Source organism: Triturus cristatus, chromosome 11 (assembly GCF_964204655.1).
Source record: "Triturus cristatus chromosome 11, aTriCri1.1, whole genome shotgun sequence".
Lineage (NCBI taxonomy): Eukaryota > Metazoa > Chordata > Amphibia > Caudata > Salamandridae > Triturus > Triturus cristatus.
Window position 1 is genome coordinate 867,116,456 of NC_140594.1, and position 14,723 is coordinate 867,131,178.

At 41.6% G+C, this 14,723-nt stretch overlaps 1 protein-coding gene across 4 annotated transcripts in view; it reads left to right on the forward strand.

Moving 5' to 3' along the window:
- The window catches only part of TRIM59 (tripartite motif containing 59), a 134,808-nt gene that overhangs the window by 62,799 nt on the left and 57,286 nt on the right, over positions 1 to 14,723 (forward strand). The window contains exon 1 of one of the 4 annotated variants that reach the window (XM_085634714.1): positions 248 to 302. The exons of the other annotated variants lie outside the window; for them this stretch is intronic. Coding sequence (XP_085490840.1) covers positions 291 to 302 — 12 coding nt within the window. The 5' untranslated portion in view covers positions 248 to 290. Of the gene's footprint in view, positions 1 to 247; positions 303 to 14,723 lie in introns of those variants that run through there. 4 annotated transcript variants of the gene reach the window in all.

Sequence of the window (14,723 nt, forward strand, 5' to 3'; positions counted from 1 at the left end):
TTTTTTTTCAGAGCTTTTCACATCCTATCACATGACCGGTCCCTTTCCTACAACTGCAAGTCTGACAGAACAAGAGCAACACATATTAAATCTGTAACATCGATTCCTGTGTGCACACAGACTCATGGTGTGATTCTAGGCAAAAAACGATTTTAGTTTGGCAATTTCAAAGCACATTTACTACTGTGGAAGAGTAAGTGATAATTACTATGGCAGCCTGACACATTTTCCTTATATTTTAGAGAGGCAGAAAAGAGTACACGTCCTAACAGCTACTTGAGACCATCAGCATGTGCTACAGGGTGAGTGATTAGAGTAGAGCAAAGGAAATGAGCCTTGGTGACATTGAATGTGTTAGCATTACACACTGCTATCTGAAATACCACACAGAGCTGAATAGTAAGCATGAGAGTGCAGGAGAAGCACCTGTCTGTGTGCTAAGAGCGTGCTTCTGGAGACCGTGTATTGTCAGGTGCAACACAGATCTGCATGGACGCTTGCACAACTGCATGAAGACTGCAGAGATGTATGTAAGAGTACATGTGTGGTAAAGGTTAATTGGAGTTGTGAACATGTAGGATCTACCTCACCCATTGCGGGAGTGGAAGGAAAATATACCATGCTAATTTCAAATGTGTTAGCATTTGCCTCTCATTTGTTAGAAAGTGATTTCTGCTGAATGCTAACCATCACAGTTCTTGAAAACAAGCTGCCCCTTTCCTGCGAGTGCAAGTCTAACAGAGCAAGAGCAACACAAATTAAATCTCTGTGAAAAATTCCTGTGTACAGACAGACTCATGGTGTGATTCTAGGCACAAAACAGTATTTCTGGGTGATACCAGTACACCTTAACTTATGGTGAAGACATACTCCATAATATCTTTCAAGTTCAAGGCACTTAAATATCTTCCTTAACATAAAATGTAAAACATTAAAGTGGTAGGAAAATGTACCATGCTATTTTCAAATGTGTTTGCATTTGCCTCTCCTTTGTGAGAAAGTGATTTCTGCTGAATGCTAACCATCACAGTTCTTGAAAACAAGCTGCCCCTTTCCTGCTAGTGCAAGTCTAACAGAGCAACAGCAACACAAATTAAATCTCTGTGAAAAATTCCTGTGTACAGACAGACTCATGTTGTGATTATAGGCACAAAACAGTATTTATGGGTGATACCAGTACAGCTTAACTTATGGTGAAGACATACTCCATAATATCTGACATGTTCAAGGCAGTTAAATATCTTCCTTAACATAAAATGTAAAAAACAACTTTATAAGAAGAATCACATTTCTATTATGTATATCCAACTACACCACATACATCCCCTCTCAAATTCATAACTCACCTTTAAAAGTAGTTAGTTGAGAAAGAAATGTGCCACTCACACAGCAGATTATCAGAGCCAGAATCTCTGAACTGTACACCTCTCAGCAGAACCAGTAAATGGCAATGTTTCCCTCTCTTTTTTCACACATATACATGTTAACTTTAAATCACAGTGTTTCCCACATTTTTTCAAATGGAATCACACATTTCTATTGGTTGCAAAGTTGAACCCTTTTCCAAATGATCCCTTCCCCCAACATGACTTCTGCCTGCTACCATAGCAACAGGTCATGGAACACTGGTGTGAGCAGAGAGGTCAGAAGTTCAGCACACAATGTTTCAAATCCAAAGAGCAAGAGTGCTTGACTTTTCAAACCTAACAGCAAATCCAAACTAATGTTCTGTGGGAACACATTTTTCTGAACCAATACAAAACATATTTTTAAAAATGTAAACATACAGCCTAGTTTTTAGTGTTGAATGGTCTGAAACAGCCAATGATTTCTTTTTATTTTGAAAAAAGTATGTAAGCCTCCATTTTACATCTATCTTTCTTTTCATATTGCCATTCTACTGAAAGACACCTTCTGAGTGCATCCAGATCTCCTTGGAAGATGTTCACAGTGTGGATTATAGGTCACAGCTATGTCTTCTGGAGTGAAAAGTTTGCAGAAAAAAGAGGTATTGTGAAAGATCTTGCTTTGCCAAATGTAGACATTAAATGGATTGGTCATAGAGGGTTAAAGTGGCACCAATTAATGCCTTTGGTGAAAACCTTTCTACATCTCCCACAGCCTAACCTTATTATTGTGCACTGTGGTGGAAATGACCTAGGCACTTTAACTGGGGTAGGTCTGGAAATGCTTATTAAGGACACCTTTGTGCAATTTATGTCACTTTTTCCACAAACTGCCTTTGTATATTCTAATATATGCCAAAGGCAAAAGTGGAACTGGTCCAACCAACATTGTCCGCAGATTGACAAAGCAAGAAAGCACGTCAATAAGTCTGTTTCTGCTTTCCTCAGAGACTATGGTATGGGTTCTATATACCACAACAACTTGCGTTACAACATGCAAGGCATTTATAGAGGTGACGGTGTACATTTCAATGATGAAGGGAACAGAGTCTTCCTCTTGAACTTTAGACTCTGCATCGGTATTTACTTTTAGGTACCAAAAAACACTCAATAAACACAACGGCTCTTTTTAGAGCCACCTAATATCTAAACACTTAATCTTCTTTTTTACATCTTTTTTGTAAAAAAAATTTTGCCGTGCGCGCTCGGTGCGCGCACCTCGCGAATTAAAAAAAAAAATTACAATCTTTTTTTTTCCCTTCGGGGTCCCACTGTGACCCCCTGACAAACGCTAGGGGGTCAGGAACTCCCTACCCTGCCCCCTTTTCACCTTCTCCACCTTTCCTTTTCAGTGTGACAGACAAAATGGCGGCCGACACTTCCTGATTTCGACCGATTCAAATGTTTACAGACATGTAACAACCAATCAGAATTTCGCTCGGTACGCGCGTATAGATATTTATATGCTTTTAAATGCTATTTTCTCAGGAACTACTGAACAGATTGACACCAGACCTGCAAAAGGCACTTCCCTGACCTGAGGACTTCCTCTCTGCAAAATTTCAAGTAATTCCGTTCAGGCTGTACCTTCGACTAAAGGTCCTATGGAAAAATGCATGGGGAAAACGCGTTTTGGGACCCCCCTTTTTTCTCGGCCCCCGCTTGACAAATCACCCCCAGACTTTCAGGGTAGGAGCTGAGCGGAGCGCCCCATTAGTTTTGACATTTTCGCGAGGATTCGTCAACCGGCGCCAAAGTTATTCAAAATAGAATTTTGAGATTTCCTATGGAAACACGGTCCTAACTATAACTATCTACTGGCGACTGCCAGTAGATTATATATATATATATATATATATATATATATATATATATATATATATATATATATATATATATATATATATATATATATATATATATACGATATCCTTCTTCTTCTGAGAAGGATATCGTTTTTCAGCGCAATTATGAAAGGATTTAATATGAGTATCACTGATAAAATAGGTTGTTTAATCGTGTATATAACTCAATTACGTGATTAGTTGTAAAGTTTGAGACAACTTTATTTTAAAACGTGATCAGTCGCATTAGACTGAATTCCTTCCCTGGCATTGTAATTCGGTGTAACCAAAGCCCACTTGGGCATGAAATTCAAAACGTCAATAATGCTTTATTGACAATTAGTGATTGACATTGAACTCAATTTTCCAAATGCATTATGATTATATTTCCAACATAGAACATGTTGTGATATTGTTTTGCTTTAGTGACTTGGTCTTAATATTTTATTCATGACCCATGTTATGCTTTTGTATCTCTTTGATTGCGCATTATTTTCGCTTTTATTAACAACATGCCAAGATGGCGCCTGTACTTACAACATAGTAACATTGTATTAATTCAGTCCTACTTTTATGTCAGCCTTTTGAGGCAGTATGTAAATAAGGAAAACGAGACTGCCGCCATACCGTGAAAAAGCTATCAAGCGAAACGCGTTGGTGAGGCGTGACACAGCCCAATAAATCCTTTTCTAACGAATCCTGAGAGTCCTGGAATTTCTTTCGGAATTGCGAAGGTGTGCGTGTGGAATATATGGGTAACGGAGCCCGTCCGGGACCGCCACGTGAGAAGCTCCAGACTTCCGTATCTTAGCGTTTGGATATATATATATATATATTACCTACTGGCGGTCGCCAGTAGGTAGTTATAGTTAGGACCCCTTTTCCATAGGAAATCCGCAACATTCTATTTTGAATAACTTTGGCGCCGGTCGATGAATCCTCGCGAATTTCTCAAAATAGGTGGGGCGCTACGCTCCGCTCCTACCCTGAAAGTCTCGGGGGGATTCGTCAAGCGGGGGCTGAGATAAAAGGGGGGTCCCAAAACGCGTTTTTCCCATGCATTTTTCCATAGGACCTTTAGAACGAGCTACAGCCCGAACGGCTGAACAGAATTACTAGAAATTTGGCAGAGAGGTAGCCATAAGGTCAAGGAAGTGCCTTTTGCAGGTCTGGTGTAAATCTGTTCAGTATTTCCTGAGTAAATAGCATTTAAAAGCATATATATATGTGGGCGGAGCCTAACCACACATCTCATCCTGAGATCTGATTGGCTGTCAGCACTTCATCCAAGAAGTGTTGGCAGCCATCTTGGGACAAATATACATGATAGCACCTCATTAAAAAGCATTGCAGTTAATAGAAGGTTTTAAGACTTTAGTTACATTATAAATCATTTGTTGATGGTACCATACTCATTTTAGGAATTGTGGTATGTTCTAAGGTGATTTCACCATGTGAAAAAGCCTTCTGCTGGGATATCATGATTGAGAGAAAAATATTTTCTCATGCTTTTACCACAGAGGTTTGGAAGGTGATCTATAGGCTAAACTGAGAGCTTATTTTCTGTAAATTCACATTATCTTTCTCAGTCATGTGAGAATGAAGTCTGATATTCTCAGTAAAACATGTACATCCAACAAGGGCAGAGACTGTCAGTTGATTCCTTTGTGTTCTACTGCAGCTTCCCAGAGTGTTCCAAAGAACTACTAGAGCGCTAACAGTCCTACTTATGATAAACGTATGGCACACCTGAAGCCATCTTGCTTGGATTAAAGTGGTAACTCTTAAAACATTTAATTTAAAAAGGAACAAAATGAGGGGGTTCATTTTTCCATAAAAAGTATAATCAGTGCTGCAGAAAGAAAAATTAGGGCACATTTTGAGTGACTTCTCAAATCCTCTTCTATTTCATTAAAAAATTCTGACATGCAGACTGAAACATGCCCTTTCAATACCAGCAGCAGTTTTCCCTGGTGAGCAGTAGCTTTACTACAGTGATCTAATGAGCAAAAAGAGTGCTAACATTCTGAATTTATGGCAAATGTGTGACACATCTGAATGCCTTCTTGATGGAATCAAAGTAAAAAACTGAAAGTATTTCCTACTGAGGAGACTGCAGTAAATGAGGAAATTAGGAAACTTCATAACAAATAAGTCTCCCAAGATGGCCACCAGAGACAAAAGAGCCCAAATGTAGCCCAAATATCACCCAGATGTAGCCCAAGTATAGCCCAATGACAGAATGTCCCAGAATGTTCTTAAAAACAACTAGAGCGCTTACTGTCTTCATTATGACAAAAGTATGGCACACCTGAAGCCATCTTGATTGGAATAAACTGGTAACACTTAAAACATTTAATTTAAAAAGGAACACAATGAGGAGGTTCATTTTGCCATAGAAATTATGATTAATACTGAAGAAAGAAAATGAGGGCACATTTTGAGTGACTTCTCAAATCCTCTTCTATTTCATTAAAAAATTCTGACATGCAAACTGAAACATGCACTTTTAATACCAGGAGCAGACTTCCATGGTGGAGTAGTTTTACTACAGTGATCTAATGAGCAACTAGAGTGCTAACATTCAGAATTTATGGCAAATGTGTGACATATCTGAATACCTTCATGATGGAATCAAAGTAAAAAACTGAAAGCATTTCCTACTGAGGAGACTGCAGTACCTGAGGAAATTAGGAAACTTCATAACAAATAAATCTCCCAAGATGGCCACCGGAGACAAAAGAGCCCAAATGTAGCCCAAAATCAACCAGATGTAGCCCAAATATAGCCCAATGACAGAAGTGTGCAAAACACTTATTATTTTGTGTTTTTGCAGTGTTATATAGTGCAGACTTGTCAGGTATTGGAGTGCTTTACATGAGCATTGGTTACATCACACAAGAACAAATTCATTTTGGTTGTAGACATGGGGAGACTAAGTGATTTGACCAGAATCACAGAATGTCGAGCTGAAGCAGAAACTTCAACCTGGTTCCCCAGTTGCAAAGTCTGCAGTTCTGGAAGTAACACCACATCCTCTCCCCTAAGTGCAACATTTAATCAAGTGGTCAACTGGATAAAAAAACATAAAGATAACAAATAATTTAAAAGTGCTTTGTCGCTATTTGAAAACTCAGAAAATATGTCCTTATTTTAGTCTTTTAGAGCACTAACCATAATTTTGATGCCAATAAGACCCTCTCATATATGTAATTTCTAAAGGAAATGCTCTAGGTATTACAGTTTTGATTACATCAAGATGATGTCAGGCGTTCCACACTTTTGTAATAAATATAGAATGTTAGCAATCTAGTTGTTCATTAGGATACTGTTGAGAGGCAGAGGCCAGGGGCACGGACTCTGAAAATTGAAGGCAGGTAGGAGGGTGCAAAGGCAACAATTTAACCACACTGAGCAGGCAGGAAGGGCCGTGGAAGCACAACAGACTATGGAGGGCAGTGGAAAGGGGGGCAGGGGCAACAAACCAACAATACAGGACTTGCAAGAGAGGCTGTTGGAGGGAAGATCTATTACGGGTCAAGGAAGCTAGGGGCGGTCCCCAGATCCCCGGGAGCCACCACAGAACTGAGCAGGAGAGTGAGTCAGGGACAAAAGGGGCACCTTAATTTGAGCCGGGGTGCCTAGGAACGCTTGCTCCAAAAATGAAGAAAACAGACATATGAGACATGGAATTGGAGGCAGAATACAATGGCAGTTTAATGAGAAGATGCAACTTCAAAGAAACCGCAGAATAGAGACATAAAGTACAAAGAACAGAATCCAGATAATCATACAGCTGTCATAATATTCTCTGTATCTCAATTAATGTACTGACAGAGAGAGAGAGAAAACACATCTATAAATGCATCATGAGAAACAAGTTACACCAAGGAAAATGTTACCTAGGAACACTCACGTTTACTCTTAGAGCAAGCATTCCTGCAATTACAATACAAAATCTTTTAAATGCAAAAGTAAAGAGAACAATGGTTAAACATAACATGACATTTCATATAGGTAAAATAGAATAAGATACTTCAAGCAAAGCAGAGCAAGACATTTTAAGCAAAGGAAGACAAGAGCTCCCAGCTCTTGGGGAAAACCTGCACTGCCTGTTAACCTACATACAGACGGCGAGGTAGTCCGTCGATATCTGTGGGTGCTCCCTTTTTATATCATTTTGTGGGCTCCTTTGCATGCTACATCTACCTACGTATGCTACCCAAAAGCTTCGACTGCAGATTTTACCAGACATTTCGTCATTTACCCACTTAATGCTGACAATGGACTGGGTGAAAAGGTCAGTCTCTCAGGCCAATCGCTTATCGTAAGTTCCATAGAGCAAGCAGAAAATAATGGGTATTGTACGGGAATTCAATATATTCATGTATAAAATCTCCTCAGTTCTCCTAACTTGACGCTCTGCGGTTGCCACTTCCTTAAAAGCGGGAAACCTGCCCAGGAAGCAAGTACCAGTCCAGGATGCAGCCTACTGTATGTCGACAGCTTCAGGGGGATGTTGAACTTTGATACCAAGCACGGAGCACTCGGGTAGGGTGGGGGCTACTAGTTTGGATCAGAAGGCCTCGCAGACCTGCCTTCAGACTGCTATACACTAAAATTGCAGAGCTATGGTCAATTTAACAAAGAGGCCTACATATTGAACAGAAGGGCCTACACAGGGGTTTTATGCTGGCTGAGTGGTAAGGATGTCTCAGGATAATTATATAGCAATACAGGACCCGCTGGTCAATTTAATACGGCCTACAAATGCAGCTGGCAGGGCAAGGACAAGGGTCTCATACTTCAGGTGTGGACAGAACGGGCCAGGGGCCCCCTGTGATACAAAATCTACCCTCCTTCAAGGCTGTGGCAATGTAATAGACCATTGTGGGCAGAAGGAAGAGGCAATGGTAGTACAACCATACATGCCAACAGACCCGATTCAGCCAGGAAACGTCCAATGTTTTTAAGCTCAAATGGGCTTTATTTGATCTGTCTCCTGTCTACAATATCCTCTTTTTCAATGTAACTCAAAGGGGAAAATCAATACCCCAGTTTTTTTTCAAAATCTCCCTCTTACCAAGTTCAAAATGTTCGCAAGTATGGTACATTGGATCATGGAAGGAAATGGGATAGGGACATGGACTTGGATAACAGAGGACAGGAGGGACATGGAGAGGTGCACCAAACTGACCCTGCAGGGCAGGCATCAGGGTTTGCAGCAGCACAATACACCACACAGGGCATGCAGGACGGGAGTGCAGCACAACAATCCATAGAAAGCAAGAGGGAGGGGACAGGACCATGCACATGGACAACAGAGAACAGAGGGGCAAGAGGCAATGGTAGCTAGCTGACCATAATGGACAGACAGGAGAGAAAGCTGCAGCATAACAGACCATAAAGGGCAGGAGGGACGGATCAGGGGCATTACAATGGAACAGACAAGCCAGGAGGGAGGGAGTAGGGCTGGGGGCAAGGGGGCAGGGCAGGAGCAGCAAGATAGCCATGGAGGTCAGGCAGGATGGGCACTAGAAGCAAGACACACCATGAAGAGCAACAGTGAGACTGTGATGGCATACACACAGACCATGGAGGGAAGGTGGGAGGGGGTCAGGGGCAGCTAACTGACCACACAGGGAAGGTGGGAGGGGCCATGGCAGCACAGAAGACCATGCATGGCAAGTGGGAGGGTTAGTGGCAGCACAATGGCTATGATGGGCAAGAAGGAGGGTGGAGGGGCATGCACAAAGGACAATGGAGGATAGAAGGGAGGGTCAGGACCTGTGCACAGACAAGAAAGTTCAGGGGAAGGGACCTCACAACAGACCACACGGGGCAGGCAGGAGGAGCAGTTGCAGCACAACAGACCAGGGAGGGCAGAAGGGTGTGGCAGTACAATGGACCATGTAGGACAGGAGGAAGAGGATAGGGGCATGGCATGTGGACAGGCAGGGTGGAGGTGGCAGGGACAGGTTACAGTCATCTGACAATGCTAGGCAGGTGGGAGGGGAGTGGCAGCTCAACAGAACACTCAGAGTAGATAGGAGTGGCAGGTCCATGGGACATGGTGGGCAAAAAGGATGGAGCAGGGGCATGCACAAAGACATCGGAGGGCAGGGGGACGGAGAATAGGGGCAGCAAGCTAAGCACAGAGTTTAAGCAGGTCAATGATGGGGCATAGAATTGGGCAATGGAGGGCAGGAGGACTGGACTGGTACATCATACTAAATTGAGGGCAGTGGCAGCACATCAGACCATGCATGGCAGGAGGGAGGAGGCTAGTCCATGGATTCACACAACAGAGGATAGGGAGGAAGGGGATGGGGCAGCAAGCTAACTGTTCAGAGAAGGCGGGTATTAGGAACTTTATTGTTTTTAAAACATTGTGTCTGTGCGAACTACTTAAAATATGAACAAGTATGCAGCATAATCTCACTTTTATTCAGGAAGAAGAGGACGTTTGTGACTGTGACTCCGGGCTCACTTGGCAGAAACACCCCCTGACCCTCCACCCCCTATCGCAAAATGTAATGTCCGTGAAAAGGGTAGGTGAACACAGTGTTATATAGAACATAGTCCTCAGAGCACGATTGAAAATGAAAACTAGATATAGTGTATGGTATAAACTATGCACCAAAAAGTGTGATATAAGATGAACCGGGCGTGAAATATAATTTGCAATACATTGTGCGCAATGACAGATTCATTGGAGAGCGCGAGATAGCACAGGCACTAGCGCGTGCTATGCGATATGCGCCTTGGAGTGTAATATGCACAGGGCAGTGTTGTGTAACCTAACTAGTCTCTAAAGTTGTAATATAAAATATGTGCTGGGGAGTGTAACGTTGCATATGCACTGTGACAAATATATGGATCCCAGATTGTAATATGTATGGCATAGCACTGTGCGTTATAACATAGGCATCGAGAAAGGCACGTTAGATGGGGCAATATAACCCGTGCGAAGACAAGTGTGGCATGACATATTCACGGGGTGGTGTTACAGTGCACATGGGCTAGAGAGTGTCATAGCATATGCACTAGCTAGTGGAATACAACACAGAGGTGTGTGGCACTCGGCAGGCAATGGTGGGTGTAACACAGCATTGGGCTCTGTCAGGAGCACGCTGTGACTCTCAAGTGATGTTCGTCCGCTTTCCACAGATTAAAATAAAAAGTATTACACATCCGGCAGTGGATGTGTGTTTTATTAACCGTGAGGGGGGTTTCTTGCATAGTTTTGGTCGAATTCTTGTCGAATCCCCTTTGAATGTCTTGGTGTGCATGTGTATTAAATGTGCCCGTCAATAGCTACCCATGTTTGTATAAATAAACGACAAGGGTGTCTACCAGGATTAGGCACGGTAGGGCATCAGACATGTCAGAGCTTCACTAGTGGTGTAAATACATTCCACGTGGATTCATTGCATGCATAGTCGCCTTTTAATGAATATCACGCAAATCGTCATGGTGATAGGTACGTACGGTTTGTCCAGCATGTCCTAGGTGTGTCTATAAATATATATTTTTTAAAAATAATAAAAAACAGTGGCCGGCCCTGGGGATTGGGGTCAAAAAAATATAATTAGGAGACTGGCCCTGGGGGATGGGGTCATCAGGGCCAATAAATTAGAATAAGAAGGGGAACCAAACAGCCCCCCTTCTTAAAAAACTAAAATAAATAAAAGACTGGCATCGTGCCGGAGGCCATGCCCCCTCCGTGCAGCACTCTGCAAACGCGCCCCCAACAGGCATCTCCAGTATGCGCCAGGGAGCTGCGCTGCAGCCAGGTGTTCTGAGGCCAAGCCCCTTTTTACACCTCTCTGCAACGCAGCTCTGTGGCGCTTACTGGAGGTACCTAGTGGTCTAGTTTGACCCTAGGGACCCTTAGGATTCAGGGGGACTCTCAACTTAGAACAGCCACAGGGCGCGTTTACACAGTGGTGAAGGGAGGGGACGGGGCCTGAGGTGACGTGTGCAAACACGCACTATGGCATGTTTTAAATTGGGGATATAATTTCCCTTCAATACTGAGGGCCCCTGGGGGCTAACTAGCCCACCAAGTGCTTCCAGTAAGCGCCACTGAGCTGCATTGCAGAGAGGTGGTCCAGGCCGTGCCACTTTTTACACCTCTCTGCAACGCAGCTCTGTGGCACTTACTGGAGGTACCTAGTGGGCTAGTTGGACCCTAGGGACCCTCAGGATTCAAATGAACTTAATCTCCCAACTAAAAATGGACACAGGGCGTGTTTACACAGTGGTGAAGGGAGGGGACGGGGCCTGAGTTAATGTGTGCAAAAAAGCCCTGTGGCCTGTTTTAAGAGGTAGTTTTAATCCCCATGCCCTATTATACACTAGGGGCTTACAGAGGAGGTCATGCTAATCACAGGGGGACCCCAACGCATAATGTTCCCTAGTGTATGTAGGTGTTTTCACTGTATTCTAAGTGTCTTTTAACATAGCACTGGCTCTAGGACTGGTTAGTCAGACTCAGTTACCACCAGTATCCGTCTGAAAAAGTTGAGGGTACAGGATGATTTTGCAACAAGGCGTCTTTCTGCTCTTCTTTTTGTTCTTTCTGCACGTTATCCTTCTTCCTGCACTTATCTTCGTATTTGAGGACTTCTGTTGCTTCTTTCTGCACTTCTTTTGTTTCTTTCTGTGCATTTTTTCTTCTTTCTTCACATGTCCTATCTCTGTAGGCATAGTTAGAAATTAGCATTTAAAAAACCTTTGAAATTCACTGAAAAAACCATGGGTTTCACACACGTTATAGTTAGGAATTAGCATTTAAAAAACCTTAGAAATTCAATGAAAAAACCAAAGGTTTCACACATGTTATAGTTAGCTGGACATTTCACTCGTAAAAAACCATTGAAATTCCCCCGTTATAGTTAGTTCAGCTAACTATAACTCGCGCGCCCGCAATGCACTACTGATGACGTCACATATTACATCACTCATGACATGGTCACTGACATCACTCATGACATCACTGATGACATCTCAAATGACATCACTGATGACATCACTGATGACATCATCCAGTGATTGTGTGTTTTTATGAAAATTATATATTTTTTATATTTATGTATATCTCAAGGTCAAAGGAAGAATAAATGGGTATATAAGTGTCTAAATGGATACTTTTTTTGGAATTTATTTTGTGTAACTGACTGTTTAAGTGTATCATAGTGAATACATGGCTTACTGAGTAATCTTTAAATATTTAAATATCTGTATCAGTTTCTTACTTTGTGTATAAGTGGCTGCATGGGTTGGTGAGTAGCTACATGAGTGTCTATATAGGTTATTAGTTGGTTTTTTATCACTATGAGTGTCTGAGTTTCTGTATGGTTTGGTGGGGGGTATTACTTAGTGCATAGGTGCATGAATGAGTGACTCACTGTTTGTATGTGTTGAATACAGCATGTGTGCAGGACTGTATGGGTGGATGAGTGTGTGCATGGGTGTGTTAGTGAGTGAATGACTGTCTCAATAGTGTCTTTATGAGTAACTACATATGTTTTAAACTAGTATATGTGACTATTGGTGTATATAAGTGAGTATATGTGAGAGTGAGAGATTGGAAGAGTTCCTGTATGAATAAGTATGTGTTTCTATAAGTGATTGTTTAAAAGAGTAAGTATATGTAAGTTTCTGTAGAAGTAAGTGTGGTGGTGTGTGTATAACTGTATATGCAAGTAAATGGATGATTGATTCTTTATTAGCATGAGTGACTATGTGTGTGAGTTACTCTATGGATGAGTGGCATTGTGTAACGGGATGTACAGGTGTATGAGTACATATGATGAGTGAGTACATGTATGAGTGACTGTAGAGGACTGTTGGTGAATTACTGTATGTGTATGTGGTTCTTAGAATTACTGAATAGGTTGTTGTAACTGATATTGATATGTTCATTATTTTGAACATTTTAGTTTCTATTTTTGAATGTGTGTTTCAATGGTTATATTAGGGGGAGAGGAGGTCTGCCACTCTATCACAAGGATGATGTCATCAGTGATGTCATCAGTGATGTCATTTGAGATGTCATCAGTGATGTCATGAGTGATGTCAGTGACCATGTCATGAGTGATGTAATATGTGACGTCATCAGTAGTGCATTGCGGGCGCGCGAGTTATAGTTAGCTGAACTAACTATAACGGGGGAATTTCAATGGTTTTTTACGAGTGAAATGTCCAGCTAACTATAACATGTGTGAAACCTTTGGTTTTTTCATTGAATTTCTAAGGTTTTTTAAATGCTAATTCCTAACTATAACGTGTGTGAAACCCATGGTTTTTTCAGTGAATATATATATATATATATATATATATATATATATATATATATATATATATATATATATATATATATATATATATTCACTGAAAAAGCCATAGGTTTCAGGGGCGTTATAGTTAGCTGGACTTTTCACTCGTACAAAACCATAGAAATTCCCCCGTTATAGTTAGTTCAGCTAACTATAACTCGCGCGCCCGCAATGCACTGCTGATGACGTCACATATTACATCACTCATGAAAATCATTAGATTCACCTTGAAGTTTCTCCATCCACTTATGTTTATGTTTATCCAGATCATCCACTTTAGTTTGGACTAATAAAGCATACGCTGATCTAATCGTATGTTGTCCACCAGTAGTTAGAATCTCCAGAAATGTAGCCCAATGACAGAAGTGTGCAAAACACTTATTTTTTGTGTATTTGCAGTTTTATATAGTGCAGACTTGTCAGGTATTGGAGTGCTTTACATGAACATTGGTTACATCACACAAGATCAAATTCATTTTGGTTGTAGACATGGGGAGATTAAGTGATTTGACCAGAATCACAGAATGTTGAGCTGAAGCAGAAACTCCAACCTGGTTCCCCAGTTGCAAAGTCTGCAGCTCTGGAAGTAACACCACACCCTCTCCCATTGGATGCAACATTTAATCAAGTGGTCAACTGGATAAAAAAACTAAGATTACAAATAATTTTAAAGTTCTTTGTCGCTATTTGAAAACTCAGAAAATATGTCCTTATTTTAGTCTTTTAGAGCACTAACCATAATTTTGATGCCAAGAAGACCCTCTCATATATGTAATTTCTAAAGGAAATGCTCTAGGTATTACAGTTTTGATTACATCAAGATGACGTCAGGCATTCCACACTTTTGTAATAAATAAAGAATGTTAGCAATCTAGTTGTTCATTAGGATACTGTTGAGAGGCAGAGGCCATGGGCACGGACTCTGAAAATTGAAGGCAGGTAGGAGGGTGCAAAGGCAACAATTTAACCACACTGAGCAGGCAGGAAAGGCCGTGGCAGCACAACACACTATGGAGGGCAGTGGAAAGGGGGGCAGGGGCAACAAACCAACAATACAGGACTTGCAAGAGAGGCTGTGGCAGTGTAATAGACCATTGTGGGCAGAAGGAAGAGGCAATGGTAGTACAACC